General features: G+C 45.0%; 1 protein-coding gene across 4 annotated transcripts in view; it reads right to left on the reverse strand.

The window, feature by feature from the left end:
• Positions 1–17,458, reverse strand: part of LOC141152948 (uncharacterized) — a 236,853-nt gene that overhangs the window by 32,681 nt on the left and 186,714 nt on the right. For all 4 annotated transcript variants that reach the window (XM_073637626.1, XM_073637602.1, XM_073637610.1 and 1 more), the window contains one exon: positions 2,457–2,535. In XM_073637626.1, coding sequence (XP_073493727.1) covers positions 2,457–2,510 — 54 coding nt within the window. In that variant the 5' untranslated portion in view covers positions 2,511–2,535. The remainder of the gene's footprint in view (positions 1–2,456; positions 2,536–17,458) is intronic.

Below are 17,458 nucleotides of genomic sequence, written 5' to 3' on the forward strand. Positions count from 1 at the left end.
TGCAGCAGAGCGTAGCATAACTCCCCACGGGAGGAGTATAGCCTCAGGGCAGTGTATGCGGAGGATGGGGGTGATGGTGCAGGGCAGCAGCAGTAATGACACGGAGTCAGTGATGCAGTTCAGGGCCTTTACTCACAGTTCTTATTATCCAGACCACGTCTGCAGGTAACGGCTGCCCACGTCGTACTGTGCTCACCAGGTGAGGGGCTCAGACAACTCCCAGATAACTTTGGAGCGCTTCACAGGACCCCCTTTGTGTGTCCTTTGTCTGGCCTTTCTTACCAACACTTCTGTCCGGCTGCCTCGGGCCTCCTCTTGGTAAACTTGGCGCCAGTTTCCCTGACCCTATGTGGTGCCTTCCTAGTGGGTGGAGCAAGGGGCTGCGCCACATAAAATGTCAGAGCCTCCGGTTTCTAGCTGAGGGTCGTTTCCTGCCTCCACTAGTTCGGGGACCGGTCTCCCCCTTTGGCCTGACCCCTCCACGCAGGTGGATTCGGGCGTGCGGTGGCGACTCGCCCGTCCGCACCCCTGGGATCCCTTCATTCCTCGTTCCTGGAGCCTTCTCCGCTCCTCTTCCTTCCTTCTCCCTCTTGCAGGCCTGGGCCTCTGTTACTAGGCCCGCCTCCGGAGCAGAGCTCATGCAGAGCCCCTGCTCCCTGCCACTTCTGCTCAGACTTCTCTGCACTGAACTAAGATGGTGCCCACCTTTTATACTCCCTTCTCAATGCACCCAGGAACTGCTTCCTCCCTGCTCCTGCACTGCAGGGTTCCCCTTCCTCAGTGTTCCCTCCCCCCACTCCAGCCAGGGACAGGGACTGTCGTGCCCATCTCAGGGGCATATTGGTCGCCCTGCCCCACGGCAATGTGGTGTAATGCATGCAGGTGTCGGGTCCTGATCCACACTCCATCCTTATCTGAGAGTGAGATATCACACCTCTGGGTGAGGTGCAATACGTCTGTAGCAACCGAGCCCTCGGTGCTACAGTTCCATTTATCTTCAGCCTAGGTGACGTATTGTGATACAGGGCCGTGATTTTGGCTATAAAAGGGTCCCCTAGACCCCTACCCCAAGCTTTTTAAGAGAATCATATATGGCGTGCCAGGAGACTCTATGGAATGCTTTCTCAGCATCCAACGAGAGTATCTACTTACAAATTTTTAACTGCATCTAGCCCAGGAAATACTTTGTGCCTAGTAGCAGTGTCTGCTAGTCAGCGGATTATCCCGGCTGTTAAGCAAGCTACACCACCTGTAGTTTGGACACTTAATTTTTTCAAAGGAAATGCTTCGGGACCACGGGATACTTAGTGAAGAGCATCAGGAGGCACCCCAAGGCATAGGGGCTGGGACTGGCAGTAGGATGCCTTGCGGTGGACAGCCGAGCTCGATCCTTATAAAAGCTTTTTAACTGCAGCAGCTTTAGTGGACGCTACTGGAGCTGGAATTACGCGGCTGCTGGCATGAGACTTGCCCTCCAATAGATCCTTGTAAATGGATTTAAAGTGTATTCATTCAAATTAGAGGGACAATTTAAATTAAAAAGCTTAGAGCTGCCTCCACCACAGGGGGGCTCTCTCGACCCACCAGCGGACAGGCACCAGTATTGGGAGAGGGGGGCTGGCCGTCAGGGTTCACCGCGGCTCTGGCACAAACCCGGCGACACGGAGGTGGCACGGGCAGGAGCGGACTGGCCGTCTCGGCTTCTCACTTTTTGGATTTTAGAAGGGCATGACATGCCTATATCTGTGTCTCCCCCTCCTTTTACTCCTCCACCTCTTTTCTTTTCGCATGACTATATGTACTTGTCACTTTTCCATGTGTTAGTTGTGTCTTCTGAGCAGTTTGTCAGCTTTTGGACACCTTTGAAGGTGTTTTCTATGTGTTTCTATGTGTTTTTGTTTGCCTGCCATTGGTTTTAACGGTGTTCGAAGGTGTTCGACGAACAGTTCGACGAACAGTTCGGCGAACACACGGGTGTTCGACGAACCGAACCGAACTCGAACACTACGGGGGTGGCTCAACACTACTCACCTACCACTGTTGTCCTCAGGATCCAGCGCTGTTCTGCTCCTCTTCTCAGTGACATCACTGAAATTCAGACTCTCCAGGTCACTCTATTATCTATGTGTGAGCCAGAAGTCTCTTTTACAATGTAAGCCTATGGAGTCTCGGTCTGACGTTCCATAGGCTTACATTTTAAAAGTCACTTCTGGGTCACACAGAGTGCAGTGTGACCCTGAGGGCCTGCAGAGCGGTGACGTCACTGAGAAGATAATCAGAATGACACTGGATCCTGAAGACAACAGCAGTAGACGAGTATATTTATACACTCAAACTACACATTATACACATATACACATAATTATTGAAGAAAATATTCATGGGAGGGCTTCTTTAACTTCTTTTTCTTCTCATATACATTGTTTTTTTGTTTTTCTTAATATCTTTCTACGTACCGGATGTCCTACGGCCAGACTGATGAGGCAAACACATACAAGGATATTCTTCATTGATACTAAGTATGCTGGTGTAAACCTACAAAATTTTGAACTGTATATTAATTTAATGTACAAAAAGACAAATAACAAAAATGACAAGATAAATATATAAAGCAGATGACCACTTTGTCATTATATTAGCAGAATACGTTCTCTTGTTTATTACTTTCAGTACTGCATTAGTAACATCATTCCCCTCATTGACTACTAAGTATCTAGTACCATACCCTGGATGATACTTTTTTAAAAGCACCTAGTCCATGGAGTGAAAGGAATCTGTGAAGAAAAAATATTACATGCCTCTGTATGAAATGAGAGGAACTCATCTGCATTTTATATTAATTTTCGATTTCAACTTTTCAATATTAGAATTAATATAATCTATTGAAAAAATATTAATTGAATGACTGATTTTCTAAAATTGCCCCAATGACAATGTGAAAATTATAATGTCTTTTTTTTGCATTCAGTCTCTACCCCAATAAATATTGTAGAGAGGCATCACCAGTAGTAACTTACGGACAATGAGATCAGTTATAATGAAATATGCATGTATATGTATGTACAGTGCCATCATAAAGTATTCATAACTAGGGTTGAGCGAGTATGTTCTGTCTGGGTATGCTCGGGCCGAGCTCCGAGTATTTACAGCTGCTCGGTGATAAGGTTAAATCGCTCCCGTGTGCATGATTTGCAACTGTTTGACAGCTTTATTACATGTGAGGAATGTCTATTTCTCACACATTCCTCACATGTAATAAAGCTGTCAAACAGTTGCAAATCATGCACACAGGAGCGATTTAACCTTATCACCGAGCAGTTGTAAATACTCGGAGCTCAGCCCGAGCATACTCGGTGAAAGGGTTAATAGAAAATACTCGCTCAACACTATTCATAACCTATGAACTTTTTCACATTTTTTCACGTTACACCGACAAACATAAGTGTATTTTATTAGGATTTTGTGTGATATATCAACATTAAGTAGCAACTATTTGTGAAGTGTAAAGGAAATGATACATGGTTTTCTAATTATTTTCAAAATATAAATCTGAAAATTGTGACATGCATTTTTATTCAACCCCTGTAGTCTGATACCCCTGTGAGTAACTAATTGCCTTCAGAAATCACATAATTATCAAATTGAGACCAACTATGTGTAATTTATTCTCAATATAACTACAGTTGTTCTGTGAAGGCTTCAGGGGTTTGTTTGAGAACATTAGGGATCAAACAGCACTATGAAAACCAAGGAACACATCAGACAGGTCAAGGATAAAGTTGTGAAGAGTAAAACAGGGTTAGGTTATAAAAAAATAGCCCAAGGTATGAACATCTCACAGAGCACTGTTCAATTCATCAATCCAAATATGGAAGGACTGTGGCACAACTGCAAACCTACCAAGACATGGCCATCCACCTACACAGACAACCGAAGCAAGAGGAGCACTAATTAGAGCAGTAGCCAAGAGGCCCATGGTCACTCTAGAGGAGATGCAGAGATACATAGCTCAGGTGAGAGAATATGTCCACAGGAAAACTATTACTTGTATACACAACAAATTTTGGCTTTATGGAAGAGTGGCAAGAAGAAAACCATTTTTGAAAGACGTCTTGTTTGCAGTTTGCAGGAAGTCATGTAGGGGACACAGTTAGAATGTTTAAGAATGTGCTGTGGTTAATGAGACCAAAGTAGAACTTTTTGGGCTAAATGAAAAATGCTATGTGTAGCAAAAAACTAACACTGCTTATAAACCTGAAAACACCATTCCCATCATCAAACATGGTGGTGGCTGCATCATGCCCTGGGGATGATTTTTATCAGCAGGGACATGGAAGCTGCTCAGAGTTGATGGGATGATGAATGGCGCTAAATACAGGGCAATACTAGAGGAAAACCTATTAGAGGCTGCAAAAGACTTGAGACTGGGGTGTAGTTTCACCTTCTGGCAGGACAACAACCCTAAACATACTGTCAGAGCTACAATGGAATGATTAAGATCAAAGCATATTCATGAGATTCAATGGCCCAGTCACAGTCCAGACCTAAATCTCATTGGGAATCTGGTAAGATTTGAAAATTGATGTTCACAGATGCTATCCACTACTTTGTAAAGAAGAATTGGTAAACATTTCAGTCTATAGATGTGCAAAACTGGTAAAGAAATACCCCAAAAGACTTGGAGAAGTAATTGCAGTGAAAGGTGGTCCTACAAAATATTGACTTTTCCTGTAAACTTCACAAATACTTGCTACTTTTTGTTGGTATGAAAATCCCAATAAAATACATTTAAGTTTGTGGTGAAAAAATATTCATTGGGTATGAATACTTTTTCAAGGCACTGTATACATCTTTGGTTTTTCAGACTCTGGAGCTAAGGAAACATACATACATTTCAATCAAGATGTAAATGTTGGCTAGATGTTAAATCCTGGTTAGACCATGCAATAAACATATTTACCAACTCTACCATAGCAGGAGTAATAAAAGTTCAAAGATTGGGGTCCCGAGTGTTGGACTTCTACATGATATTAATTGGTGAGATTACCTCTTTGATGTGATATGTTACTGTATGACAAAGGTAGTATCAATACAGAAAATGTCATCATCATGGACTTGACAGATGATAATTGTAAAGCTTGAACTATGCACAGAATTCCCAATACAGAACTACAATAGTACTTTTTTGTGGTCTTCTTTACCAAGGGGGTGTGACTCACATAGGAAATTATGAAGGACAGCCTATAGATAAGATCCCATAGAATCCTGTGAGCTATGTCCTTTTGATAAAGATCATAAATGTTAGCACTGAATAAAAAAACAATACCTTTAGAAGCATATGGTGGATTTTAAAAAAAAGAAGCATACTCAGGGAAGCAAAGAAAATAAAGTAGGAGCAAAAACTCTTCAATTTTGACCTGGTTACAGGTTCTTGTTAAATACCCCACACCACGATATATTAACCCCGTTCCGAAAAATGATGGACAGTTATAATAAGTCATTTATTTACATCTGTTCTTTCTGTTTGTCTCCAGTACAAGTTGTGTTTGAGAGCCAGGAGATACAATTTAGCACACCATTTAACAACTAACGTGCATTTAAAGTAAGAACCTAGTTGTTAAGATTTTGTAGAAATTGTCTTTCATCGTCTCTTTGTGGCACCCACCTAATTGCTCTAACTCTATGATTTGTGGTTTAAGCTGAATTCTTTTTTTAGGACTTTTTCCGTGTCCTTATTTATGCAAGAGAGAAAAGCCTTAAAAGTCTATTAAAAAAAAAGGAATGTTTTATATAACAGGGTATCATGGATGTTAATAGACTCAATTGACTTCTGTGTAGAGAATACAACAATTACTGACAGCGGCATTTAAATGGCTAATAGACATGGCCAGAACTCAGCTTTGGCTGCAGCTGTTAGAAACAGATGCCAACTATTTGCTATAGCCGATATCAGCCGCATGTGGAAGGCGCTCAACTTCTGAACTTCCTCCACATGCTTACAGTTACGCCCATGAACGAAAAGGGGTTAATATGGTTTGTGATCATAAATCAGCTGAGAAGAGCTTAGAAAAAGACAGTTACAAATGCCCTGTCAGACCATCATAGTGGATTGACTGACGGATTCTCAGTTATCTCATTCTTCAGCCACCAATGTACAGTTCTGCACAAAGGTTACAGAAGTCAAGTGGTGCAAAAAATTTTAGTGAAGACCAATAGCAAAAATTGTGGTTTTTTGCCAAAGGTACATTCATTTTAGTAAAAAAGAGTTATCCTCAATAGTGAACAACCCATTTAAACATCAAAGCATTATGGCTGGTTGTTTTCAATGGCTAAAATATACTTAAAGTGCACCTGTCAGCAGGATTGTGCTTAGCAAACTACATACATTGTCAGGTTGGCGCCATTACACTGATTAAAATAATACATTGGTTGATTAAATCCATCCTGTGGTTCTTGTGTAATCTTTACTATCAGTTTGGAGATAGTGATATGCTCATGCTTCAGGGCGGCCTGTGGGGGGCGTTCTATCTGGTGCTCTGACTACATATTCACCTTTATGCTCTTATGACAGCTCACTGTGCCTTCACTGACCTGCCTCCTATTTTACCTAGCCCCGCACTGCTAGATGCATTATGTAAAATAGGAGGCAGGTCAGTGAACGTTCAGTGAGCTGTTATAACAGCATACAGATGAATATGTAAGCAGAGCACCAGATAGAGCCCACCCCACAGGCCACCCCAAAGCACGAGCATATCATTATCTCCAAACTGAAAGTAAAGATTACACAAGAACCACAGGACGGATTTGATCGACCAAGGTATCATATTAATCAGTGTAATGTCACCCCCCTGACAGTGTATGCGGGTTACTGAGCCCAATCCTGCTGATAGGTGCACTTTAATAAGTAAACACTAATTAGAATTAATGATGCAATATTATCTGAAAATCTTTTTAAACATGAATATTACCTAGTTTAGATAAGCTCTGATCTAATATAAAAGGGAGAATTCAGGATTTTAAAAAAGTGGTCTACTATTTTTCAGAAACAATGTCATTATTGTCCAAGAACTGTGTCTCATACTGAAGCTCACAAGCAAAGAAGCGCATGGAGATGAGATGCAATAGCAGCCATATCACGTAAAAACGAGTGTTACTTTTCTGGCAAAAAGCAGACCCTTATCCTAATCCTTGACAACTTCTTTAAGGCCATGTAGTACACTGATTTACTTGCTAAAATTAAAATAATTGTGATTGCATATAAAGATTGTGATTAAGCTAAAATTGTATACTGTACTTTATCTTTTATTGATGAAAGGCAAGAACACCGAAACAAAAGTGGAGCAGTGCCTGTTTATGAGAGCCAGTGCCCCCATTTTCTTTTCTAATAAGGGGAAAGACCACTGAAACAGTTGCCTATAGATGGGTTTCTCTGGTTTGGCTGATATGAGCTAATTTGTATCTGAATTTGCAACAACGAAAAAAATGAATCTGCTAGAGATAAAGCTTAATAAAATTATTTACCTTACTTGTCTGTTCCAAAAGCAGTTGACAGCAGTGACAATAGGCTGGTGCTGTGATCCCAGTTATGTATATTTCTTTGTTACTGGGATTTGATACATTTCTGAGGGATTTAAACAGTGTTTGAAAAGTTCCCTAACCAATCATCTGTCAGAAAAGTGTGATCTCACGAGGTGTCTCCAACATTACACCTACACTTCCACCATTCTAAGAGTGAATTTCCGCTATGAAACTTGTGGTTACAAAATAACTGTTCTAACTTCCTCATAATTAGATGACCATGACCAGCTCTAACCTTATTTTCAGAATCTCTATCCTCTGCCCATATTCTCTATGTGAGGATAAACATCATAACCCCACACATAAAGTTACTGGGATACAAAATACACGACTCAGGAGCTACGTAATATATGCTGTGGGTGAAGTCAGGGTATCACTTAAATGGCATACTATACACAAAATATAGGTCTCATTTCCTGCAAATCAGCTAATGCCAAATCTCACACAATATTGGAAAATGAGAGTAATGCTTAAAATAAATATAAAAGATAATTGTGATGTAAGCAATTAACAATAACAATATGTTAACAACAAGACAGAAAGAATATGATGTAGTGTACATATCAATGTCTAAATCCTTATCAAAAAGAACAGAAAGATAAAGGGATACAACCAAATTTAAGGGGTGTTCCACGTTAAAAAATCATCCCCTATCTGAGGAATAGGGGATAATTTTTCAATTACTGAAGGTCTGTCCGTTGTGGCCCCTACCAATCCTGACGACCAGGGTTCTGAAGAACTATGGTTGAATGGAGCAGAGTAGTGATGAGCAAGCTTGCTCACTACTTTTCGAGGTTAATTTTGAAGTTTGATATATCCCCAAATTGTTTTAATATCGTTAGAAGTCTGGGGATTGCTACCCCGGGATTAGATAACATTAGGAGGAGATCATCTGTGAACACCGCAGCCAACAACTTCATATTTTTGATTTTAATACCCTGGACATCTGGATCTCGTCTGATTTTCTGTACAAGTGCCTCCATAAGTAGGATGAAGAGGGAAGCAGAGAGGGGGCACCCCTGCCGCGTCCCATTTTGAATATCGAAACTCCCTGACAGCGTGCCATTAATTCTAACATGAGCAGAGGGAGTAGAGTGTAGCGAGAAAATGGCGTTCACAAAAACTGGCGGAAAGGCAAATTTTTCTAAAGTATAAGCTAAAAAGCGCCAACTGACTGTCAAACGCCTTCTCCGCATCTGTGGACAGCAAAATCAGGGTGATCCCCCTACTCCTGGCATAAGAGATGGCGTGTATAATTTTAATAGAATTATCTTTACCTTCTCTCCCTCTGACAAATCCCATCTGATCTTGATTAATTATATATGGAAGTACATCCTCTAGCCTCTTGGCCAGAATTTTTGCCCATAATTTTATGTCTGCGTTTAATAACGAAATTGGACGATAGCTAATACAGTGGGTGGGATCTTTACTAGTGTTAAGCGAGCATGCTCGACACTGCTCGGTACTCGCCCGAGCATCTCACTACTCGGGATGTTCGGCGAGCACCGAGCATTTTGGGCTACTCGAGCGGGAGCTCGCGTCTCCGCCCTGCATGTTAGGCGCTCTTTACAGAGCCAATGAACATGCAGGGATTGCCAGCCAGTCACTGTAATGCCGCAGCCATGTTGGTTGTAGGCATTAGAGTGATTGGCTGGCCGCACAGCATCACCTCGAGTATTTAAAACTGGGCGCCGCCATCTTGGACACAGTCTCTCAGACAGTGTAGGGAGAGTGCTGCTGAGCTAGGGAGAGATTTATACTGTGAAATAGGTAGTGTAGGGTCTCTAAAGCCTGCAAAATCAAACAAAGAGTCCTTCTGAGGACTAATATCCATCTCAGATATCAGGCAGGCAGGCAGGCTGTATAGGAGACGCAGTGGTTATATCAACAAACACTGCATTACAGTCCTGTGTGCTGCTGCTACTCAAATTGCTAGACTTAGCCCCAGATCTCAGGGGCCAGGAAAAATCCTTTTTTTTTCATCTAAATCCTCTTTTTTTGTTTCCTCAGTCAGACTGTACAAATACCCCTCTTATTAACCTTTTAGTATTTTTTCAACCAAAAAAAAAAAAAATAAGTGTGTCTGTGAGTGTTCAGACACAAATATATCTGTTTAAAAGAGTCTGGTTTCGGCCAGATAACTAGAACTGTGGTTTTGCAGTTCCACGGTTCAAATCTCTGTATTATCCACTTTTTTGCCTTTTTTCCATAAAAAAAAACAGTTTGAGTGTCTCGCTGACTCTTTAGACACAAATATATCTATTTAAAAAAGTCTGGTATACGCCAGGAAATTAGAACTATGCTTTTCCTCTTTCACGGTTCAAATCTGGGTGTAATCCACCTTTTTGCCTTTTTTAAAAAAAAAAAAAAAACAGTTTGAGTGTCTCGGTGACTGTTCAGACACAAATATATCTATTTAAGAAAGTCTGGTATGCGCCAGGAAATTAGAACTGTGGTTTTCCTCTTCCATGGTTCAAATCTGGATGTTATCCACCTCTTTGCCTTTTTTCCACAAAAAAAAAAAACTGTTTGAGCGTCTCGCTGACTGTTCAGACACAAATATATCTGTTTAAAAGATTCTGGTGTAGGCCAGAGAACTAGAACTGTGGTTTTCCTCTTCCACGGTTCAAATCTGGGTGTATTCCACTTTTTTGCCGTTTTTACATAAAAAAAAACAGTTTGAGTGTCTCGCTGACTGTTCAGACACAAATATATCTGTTTAAAAGATTCTGGTGTAGGCCAGAGAACTAGAACTGTGGTGTTCCTCTTCCATGGTTCAAATCGGTGTGTAATCCACCTTTTTGCCTTTTTTACATAAAAAAAACAGTTTGGGTGTCTCGCTGACTGTTCAGACACAAATATATCTGTTTAAAAGATTCTGGTGTAGGCCAGAGAAAGAGAACTGTGGTTTTCCTGTTCCACGGTTCAAATCTCTGTATTATCCACTTTTTTTGCCTTTTTTCCATAAAAAAAAACAGTTTGAGTGTCTCGGTGACTGTTCAGACACAAATATATCTGTTTAAAAGATTCTGGTGTAGGCCAGGGAACTAGAACTGTGGTTTTCCTCTTCCACGGTTCTAATCTCCTTTTCATTACCCTTTTGCCATTGATAATGCGAGTGTAAGCTATTTTACTTCATTTACAATGGGCAAGGCGCGTGGCAAGGGATGTGGAACTGGACGTTCTGGCGATGGTGCGTGCAGAGGATGGGGCCGTGGCCAAGGTGAAAGTGTGCCACAACCAAAAGCCACATCTTCTCGCTTCCAGTTCTTGACCGAATTACTAGGGAAGCACACAACAACACCACTTTTGCGAACCCATCAGTGTGAACTGATTATTAATTGGATAGCAGATAATACTTCCAGTCACCTGGGCTCCACCACCTCTGGTCTTTCTTCCACACGGTCAAGTCTTAGTAGCCGTGAGTCTCGACCGCATACTCCTCCTCACCCTGATGCTCCTTCCTCCCACCATGCCGAGTATCATCAGACAGCAACAGATCCCACAGTTGGACACTCTGAAGAGCTGTTCACTTGTCCATTTCCATATTTGGGCCCCTTGCCTGCTCCGCTTGAAGTGGTGGAAGAGCAGATCCCATGTAGCGATGGCCAAATATTTGAACAGCCACGGCCACAGGCAGGAGACGCTGGCAATTTGTCACAAGAGGTGGACGATGACAAGAAACAATTGCCATGAAGTGAGGAGGAGGACCGTGGTGCGGAAGTGGAAGAGGAGGAGGTGGTGGATGATCTAGTAACTGACCCAGCGTGGCAGGAGGACACCAGAGCGAGGCCAGCAGCACACAGGGGGAGGGAGGCAGAGTACCCCAACAGGCAGGAAGCAGTGTGGTGGCCGCAGACAGAAGGCGGGCAACCGTTCCCCGTAACACCAACACGAGGGACGTTGCCAGTACAACCGGTAGATATTCCAGAGTCTGGAATTTTTCTAAAGACTCTGCTGATATCCCCAAAAAGGCCATTTGTACCACCTGCCATGCCAGCATCAGCAGGGGTGACAAAACTACCAGCCTGACCACCACCAGCATGATCAGGCACATCTCAGCAAGGCACCCAACTTTGTGGGGCGAACCCCAGGGTCCACGACCAGTGTCAGCGGGTGTCACCACTGCTTCTTCCGCTGTTGTGCGTGTAAGAGAACCCCATGTTGTGCGTGCAAGGCAATCCCCTATCCATACTGCATGCAAAGTTGCCCCCTCCTCTCAGTCTTCACTTGTTATGGCAGTTTCTCAAGAAACAGAATCAACGTCCACGTCCACATCCCACCGCAGCGTTCAATTGTCCATATCCCAGACCTTTCAACGAAAGCACAAATTCGCAGCCAATGCCCCACAGGCCACAGTGCTAAATTCGTACATTTCACGATTGCTTGCTTTGGAAATGCTGCCTTTTAGGCTGGTGGAGACAGAATCCTTTTGCAACCTTATGGCGGTGGCCATCCCTCGGTACTCAGTCCCCAGCCGACACTATTTTGTACCTGTGTGCCATCCCCGCACTACACAAGCACGTGTCCCAAAACATCTGCCGTGCCCTCAACAATGCAGTTACTGGGAGAGTACACCTGACAACGGACACGTGGACACCGAGGATTGTGGGCCCTATGTCAGTCAGAGTTGCCCCCACAGTGTACAGCTAATGCGCATCATCCTCCTCCTCCTCCTCCTCATGTTCAGCCTCCATCTCAGATATCACCACATCAGTTACAAGCTGGAAGCACTGCAGTACTGCCTCTGCCAAGCGGCAACAGGCTGTGCTGAAACTCATAAGCTTAGGTGAGAAACCTCACACTGCTTGTAAGCTGTGGACAGCTGTGAAAGAGCAGGTTGATCTGTGGCTGAGACCGCTGAACCTACATCCAGGCATGGTTGTGTGTGACAATGACCATAACCTGGTGGCGGCTCTGAGGTGAGGTGAGATCATACACATACCATGCCTAGCTCATGTGCTTAACCTCGCGGTTCAGCAGTTTCTTAAATCGTACCCCGAGTTGCCAGATCTGTTCATCAAAGTACGCCGCCTGTCAGCTCATTTTTGGAAGTCGGCTACAGCTTCCGCCGCCCTTGCTGTGTTGCAGCAGCGTTTGCAGCTTCCGGCACACCGACTGGTGTGTGATGTCCCCACACGTTGGAACTCTACCTTCCACATGTTGCAAAAGATTTGTGAGCAGAAGAGAGCAGTTGTGGAGTACCAGCTGCAACAATGCCGTCGATATTCAGGTCAGACTCCACACATAAGACCTCAGGAGTGGACCTGGATGTCTGACATATGTACCATCCTGAGTCCACCAAGATGGTGAGTGGCGATGACGTCATCATTAGCGTCAGCATGCCACTTGTCTGTCTTTTGCAACGCTCTCTGCAGAGAACTAAAGAGGAGGCATTGCAGCCAGAGTATGATGAGATGGATCAAGAAGCCGTAGCGGGCGATTACACACAGCCCAGCCTCATCTCATGTACATTAGGGGACAATGAGGGAGAGGAGGAGGAGAAGGAGGAAGAACAGGGGCTGGTAGTATGCACTGTAGATGGTAGTACCTGTACAACTGTCATACCGTCTGTTCAGTGTGGGTGGCCTGAGGACAGGGGGGAGGAGGAGGAGGGGGAGGAGGAGAGCATGGTCATCTTGGTGAGGACACGGTAGTCTTGCCCATTACCAGTCTGGCACGCATGGCTGACTTTATGTTATGCTGCCTTAGCCGTGACCCTCGCGTTGTCAAAATGTTGGGTGTCAGTCATTACTGGTTGAACAAATAAAGTAGCACACTGTAACACTGAGTATATAGATGTGAAATATGAAATATGAATAGCATAACTGCTGTAAAAAATAGAAATAAATTTAGTCATTACTGGTTGGTGACACTTTTAGACCCCCGAATCAAGGAGAACTTTCACTCTCTTATTCCAGAGGTGGAGAGGTCTACAAAAATGGGGCAGTACCAGCAGGCCCTTGCTGCAGAACTGTTAAAAAAATTCCCATCTGAACACGCTAGCAGCAGAGGTCACAGTTCGTTGACCAACCAAGGTGTACAGGCGAGAGAGATGCAACTCCAATCCTGCAGAGGCAGGGGAACACTGTCAACGTTCTGGGACAGTTTTCTGAGACCCACCCAACTTACAGGCTCTGAGGCGCGGGGTACTTTCACAAGGAGTGGAAAGTTTCAAAAGATGGTGAGGGAGTACCTTGACGACCGTACCAGCATCCTCCGTGATTCCTTTGTGCCTTTTAATTATTGGTTATCCAAGCTGGACACTTGGCATGAACTCACTCTGTATGCCTTGGAGGTCCTGGCCTGCCCTGCCCCTAGCGTGTTATCGGAGTGTGATTTTAGTGCCGATGGGGAATTATAACTGATTAGCGCACTCGCCTGTCAACTGACAATGCTGACAAGCTGACCCTTATCAAAATGAACAAGGGCTGGATTGGGCCAGACTTCTCATCACCACCAAATGACAGCAGAGTAACATAAAGTCAAATCCACTGTGTTATTTCAGGAGGTGTATTCCCATGCACCGCTTCACAACCACACATGGGTATACGCTTCCTCATTTTGGCTGTTTTTTGCTCTTCTCCTTATCCTCAGCCTCCACCACCACTATACCACCAAGGTGACCGTGATCCATGTTGCCCGCATTGCAAGTTCGTCCGTCCTTATTTTTGGCAGCTTTTGCTTGGAAGGCATAGGCAAAGACTATTGGAGACCCACTCCCCAATCATGGGAATAATGTTTTTAATATGCTGTACTGCATGGCTCTTGTAAGGGGCATTGCAAGTTCCTCCATCCTAATTTTTGGCATCTTTCGCTTGGAAGGCATAGGCAAAGACTATGGGAGACCCACTCCCCAATAATGGAAATAACGTCTTTAATATGCTGTACTGCATGGCTCTTGTAAGGGGCATTAAAATCGTCTTGTTAAGCTACTGTGACCTCCACGTCTCTTTCAAGGGTCATTGATATTGTCTTTTTATTCCAATGGGACCTCCACGTCTCTTCCAAGAGGCATTGATATTGTCTTCTTATTCCACTGTGACCTCCACGTCTCTTCCAAGGGGCATTAAAACCGTCTTGTTAAGCTACTGTGACCTCCACGTCTCTTCCAAGGGGCATTAAAACCGTCTTATTAAACCACTCTGAACTCCACGTCTCTTACAATGGGCATTAAAACCGTCTTGTTAAGCTACTGTGACCTCCAAGTCTCTTCCAAGGGTCATTGATCTTGTCTTTTTATTCCACTGGGACCTCCACCACTCTTCCAAGGGGCATTGATATTGTTTTTTTATTCCACTGTAACCTCCACCACTCTTCCATGGGGCATTGATATTGTCTTTTTATTCCACTGGGACCTCCACCACTCTTCCAAGGGGCATTAAAACCATCTTGTTAAACCACTCTGAACTCCACGTCTCTTCCAAGGGGCATTAAAACCGTCTTGTTAAGCTACTGGGACCTCCACGTCTCTTCCAATGGGCAATAAAACCGTCTTGTTAAACCACTCTGAACTCCACAGCTCTTCCAAGGGGCATTGAAATGTTGCTTTTAATTACCTCTAACCTCCACGACTCTTCCAACGGGCATTGCATTTCCTCCTAATTTTAGTCAGCTTTTGCATTTCAATGCATAGGCGAAAACACTAAGGGAGACCCACTCCCCAATAATGGGTAGAAGGTTTTTAGTACGCTATAATCCACCTCTGTTTCAAGGGGCATTGCAGTTCCTCATAATTTTTGGAAAGCCTTCCATCCACTGCTTAGGCCAATAGTGTACAGGAGACCCAGTTGATATAAATGGAAAAAATGGTTTAGTTAAGGCCCTCTGACCTCCATGTCACTTCCAAGGGGTATTGGAGTGCCTCGAAATTTTTGTTAGGCATTGCACTCACTGTATGCCCTATAACTGTGTAGCCGAACCGCTCCTTTTGGTACAGAAACATATCCTAGAAGACATGTGTGGTTGACTGATCTGATATTGATGTGAATGGTCCCTGTTCCTCCTGCTCTTTCTCCTTCGTCACCACCTAATCCATCATTCATCACCTGAAGCTTTCTTTTAACAGGAGTCATAGAACTTGGATAGTAGCAGGAAAACATCCAGCAATCCTCGGAGGAGGTAGGATATGCGCCAAAACGCTGACCACCTCAGGCCTAGCCGCTACTACATACATGCGCTTGCATTCCAAGGAACAGAAAGCTAAGGAGATGGATGGCCTCATGATCATGAATAATTTACTCGTTGTGTAGGAGGCCGACCACTGCTGCTGTCTACCTTCTGAACTTTGTGTTGAAGACTGATTGACCCAGGACCCGCAATCCTCCATGTATGGAGGACGTGTTGCATCCCAGTATCCAACTGTGTCCCGGCTTCCACAATATTAATCCAGTGTGAAGGCGTCAGTGAGGTGGACCATCCCTGGCCACATTCACTTGTCCACGTGTTTGAGGTTAGGCTGTCCTTCCCACTAAATGCACTGGGGAGGGCACAGGTAATGTTTTGGAATGCGCGCTTGTGTATAAGGCGCACCAGGACAAATAGGGGCGGCTGGGGACCGTTTATGGACACCCGGCCGCCCCCAGGCGGCTGGGGACCGTGCGTGGGCACCCAGCTGCGGGGTGGCTGGGGACCGAGTATGGACACCCGGCCGCCCCCTGGCGGCTGGGGACCAAGCGTGGACACCCGGCCGCAGGGCGGCTGGGGACTGAGTATGGATACCAGGCCGCCGGCGCAGTCATAACGTGGTGGCCAGATTCTGCCTCCACATGCCTAAAAGGCCCAATTTCAAGTGCAAGCAAGCAGCATGGTATTGCAGCCTGGGGGTGTGTGGGTGGCAGGCTGCATACTTGCGCTTGCATTGCAAGGAATGGGGGAGGTACAATTGAACACTGCCCTGGGACAAGGACTTGAACGGGGATAGTTGCAAGTCTGCAACGACAGGTGCAGGGCGGGAGGCATCTTCGCATGTGCCATGAACAGGGGGTTGACGTGCACACACTACAGCGGAATAGGCTGTCCTTCCCACTAAATGCACTGGGGAGGGCGCAGGTAATGTTTTGGTATGCGCGCTTGTGTATAAGGCACACCGGGACAAATAGGGGCGGCTGGGGACCGAGTATGGACACCCGGCCGCCCCCTTGTGGCTGGGGACCGAGTGTGGACACCCGGCCGCTGTGTGGCTGGGGACTGAGTATGGATACCAGGCCACCAATGCAGTCAAGACATGGTGGCCGGCCTCTGCCTCCACAAGCCTAAAAGGCCTCATTTCAAGTGCAAGCAAGCTAGCAATATGGTATTGCAGCCTGGGGGTGGGTGGGTGGCAGGCTGCACACTTACGCTTGCATTCCAAGAAAACAAAGCAGATGCTAACTTCTATCATCATCATCATGCTCCTCACCTTGGCACTCTCAACTCCCCTGATTGAGAAGCCAGGGCCCACCGGAGGAGTCTCTGGTTGTCTGGTGGGCTAGTCCAATGCTGCCCTAAAGCAGGCAAGGCTAAGAAAAGTGTGGGGAAGGTTCCCGGGACAAATAGTGGCAGCTGGGGACTGAGTATGGAGACCTCGCCGCCGACGCAGCCATGAGGTAGTGGACAGCTTCGGCCTCCTCTAAACTAAAAGGCCCCATTTCAAGTGCAAGCTAGCAGTATAGTATTGCAGCCTGCGGGTGGGTGGTTGGCTGCATATTTGCGCTTGCATTGCAAGGAATGGGGAAGGTACAATTGAACACTGCCCTGGGACAAGGACTTGCACGGGGATAGTTGCAAGTCTGCATCCTCTGATGCGGCAAGGATTACTTCTGATGGGCACACTTTTAGGCAGTGACCTGGGCATCAGAGATGCTTCCAGGGGTCTTCCCCATGCTGTTCCCATGTCTTT

This window comes from Phyllobates terribilis, unplaced genomic scaffold (genome assembly GCF_046119375.1).
Source record: "Phyllobates terribilis strain yellow unplaced genomic scaffold, ASM4611937v1 Scaffold_1__5_contigs__length_1240528914, whole genome shotgun sequence".
NCBI classification, from domain to species: domain Eukaryota; kingdom Metazoa; phylum Chordata; class Amphibia; order Anura; family Dendrobatidae; genus Phyllobates; species Phyllobates terribilis.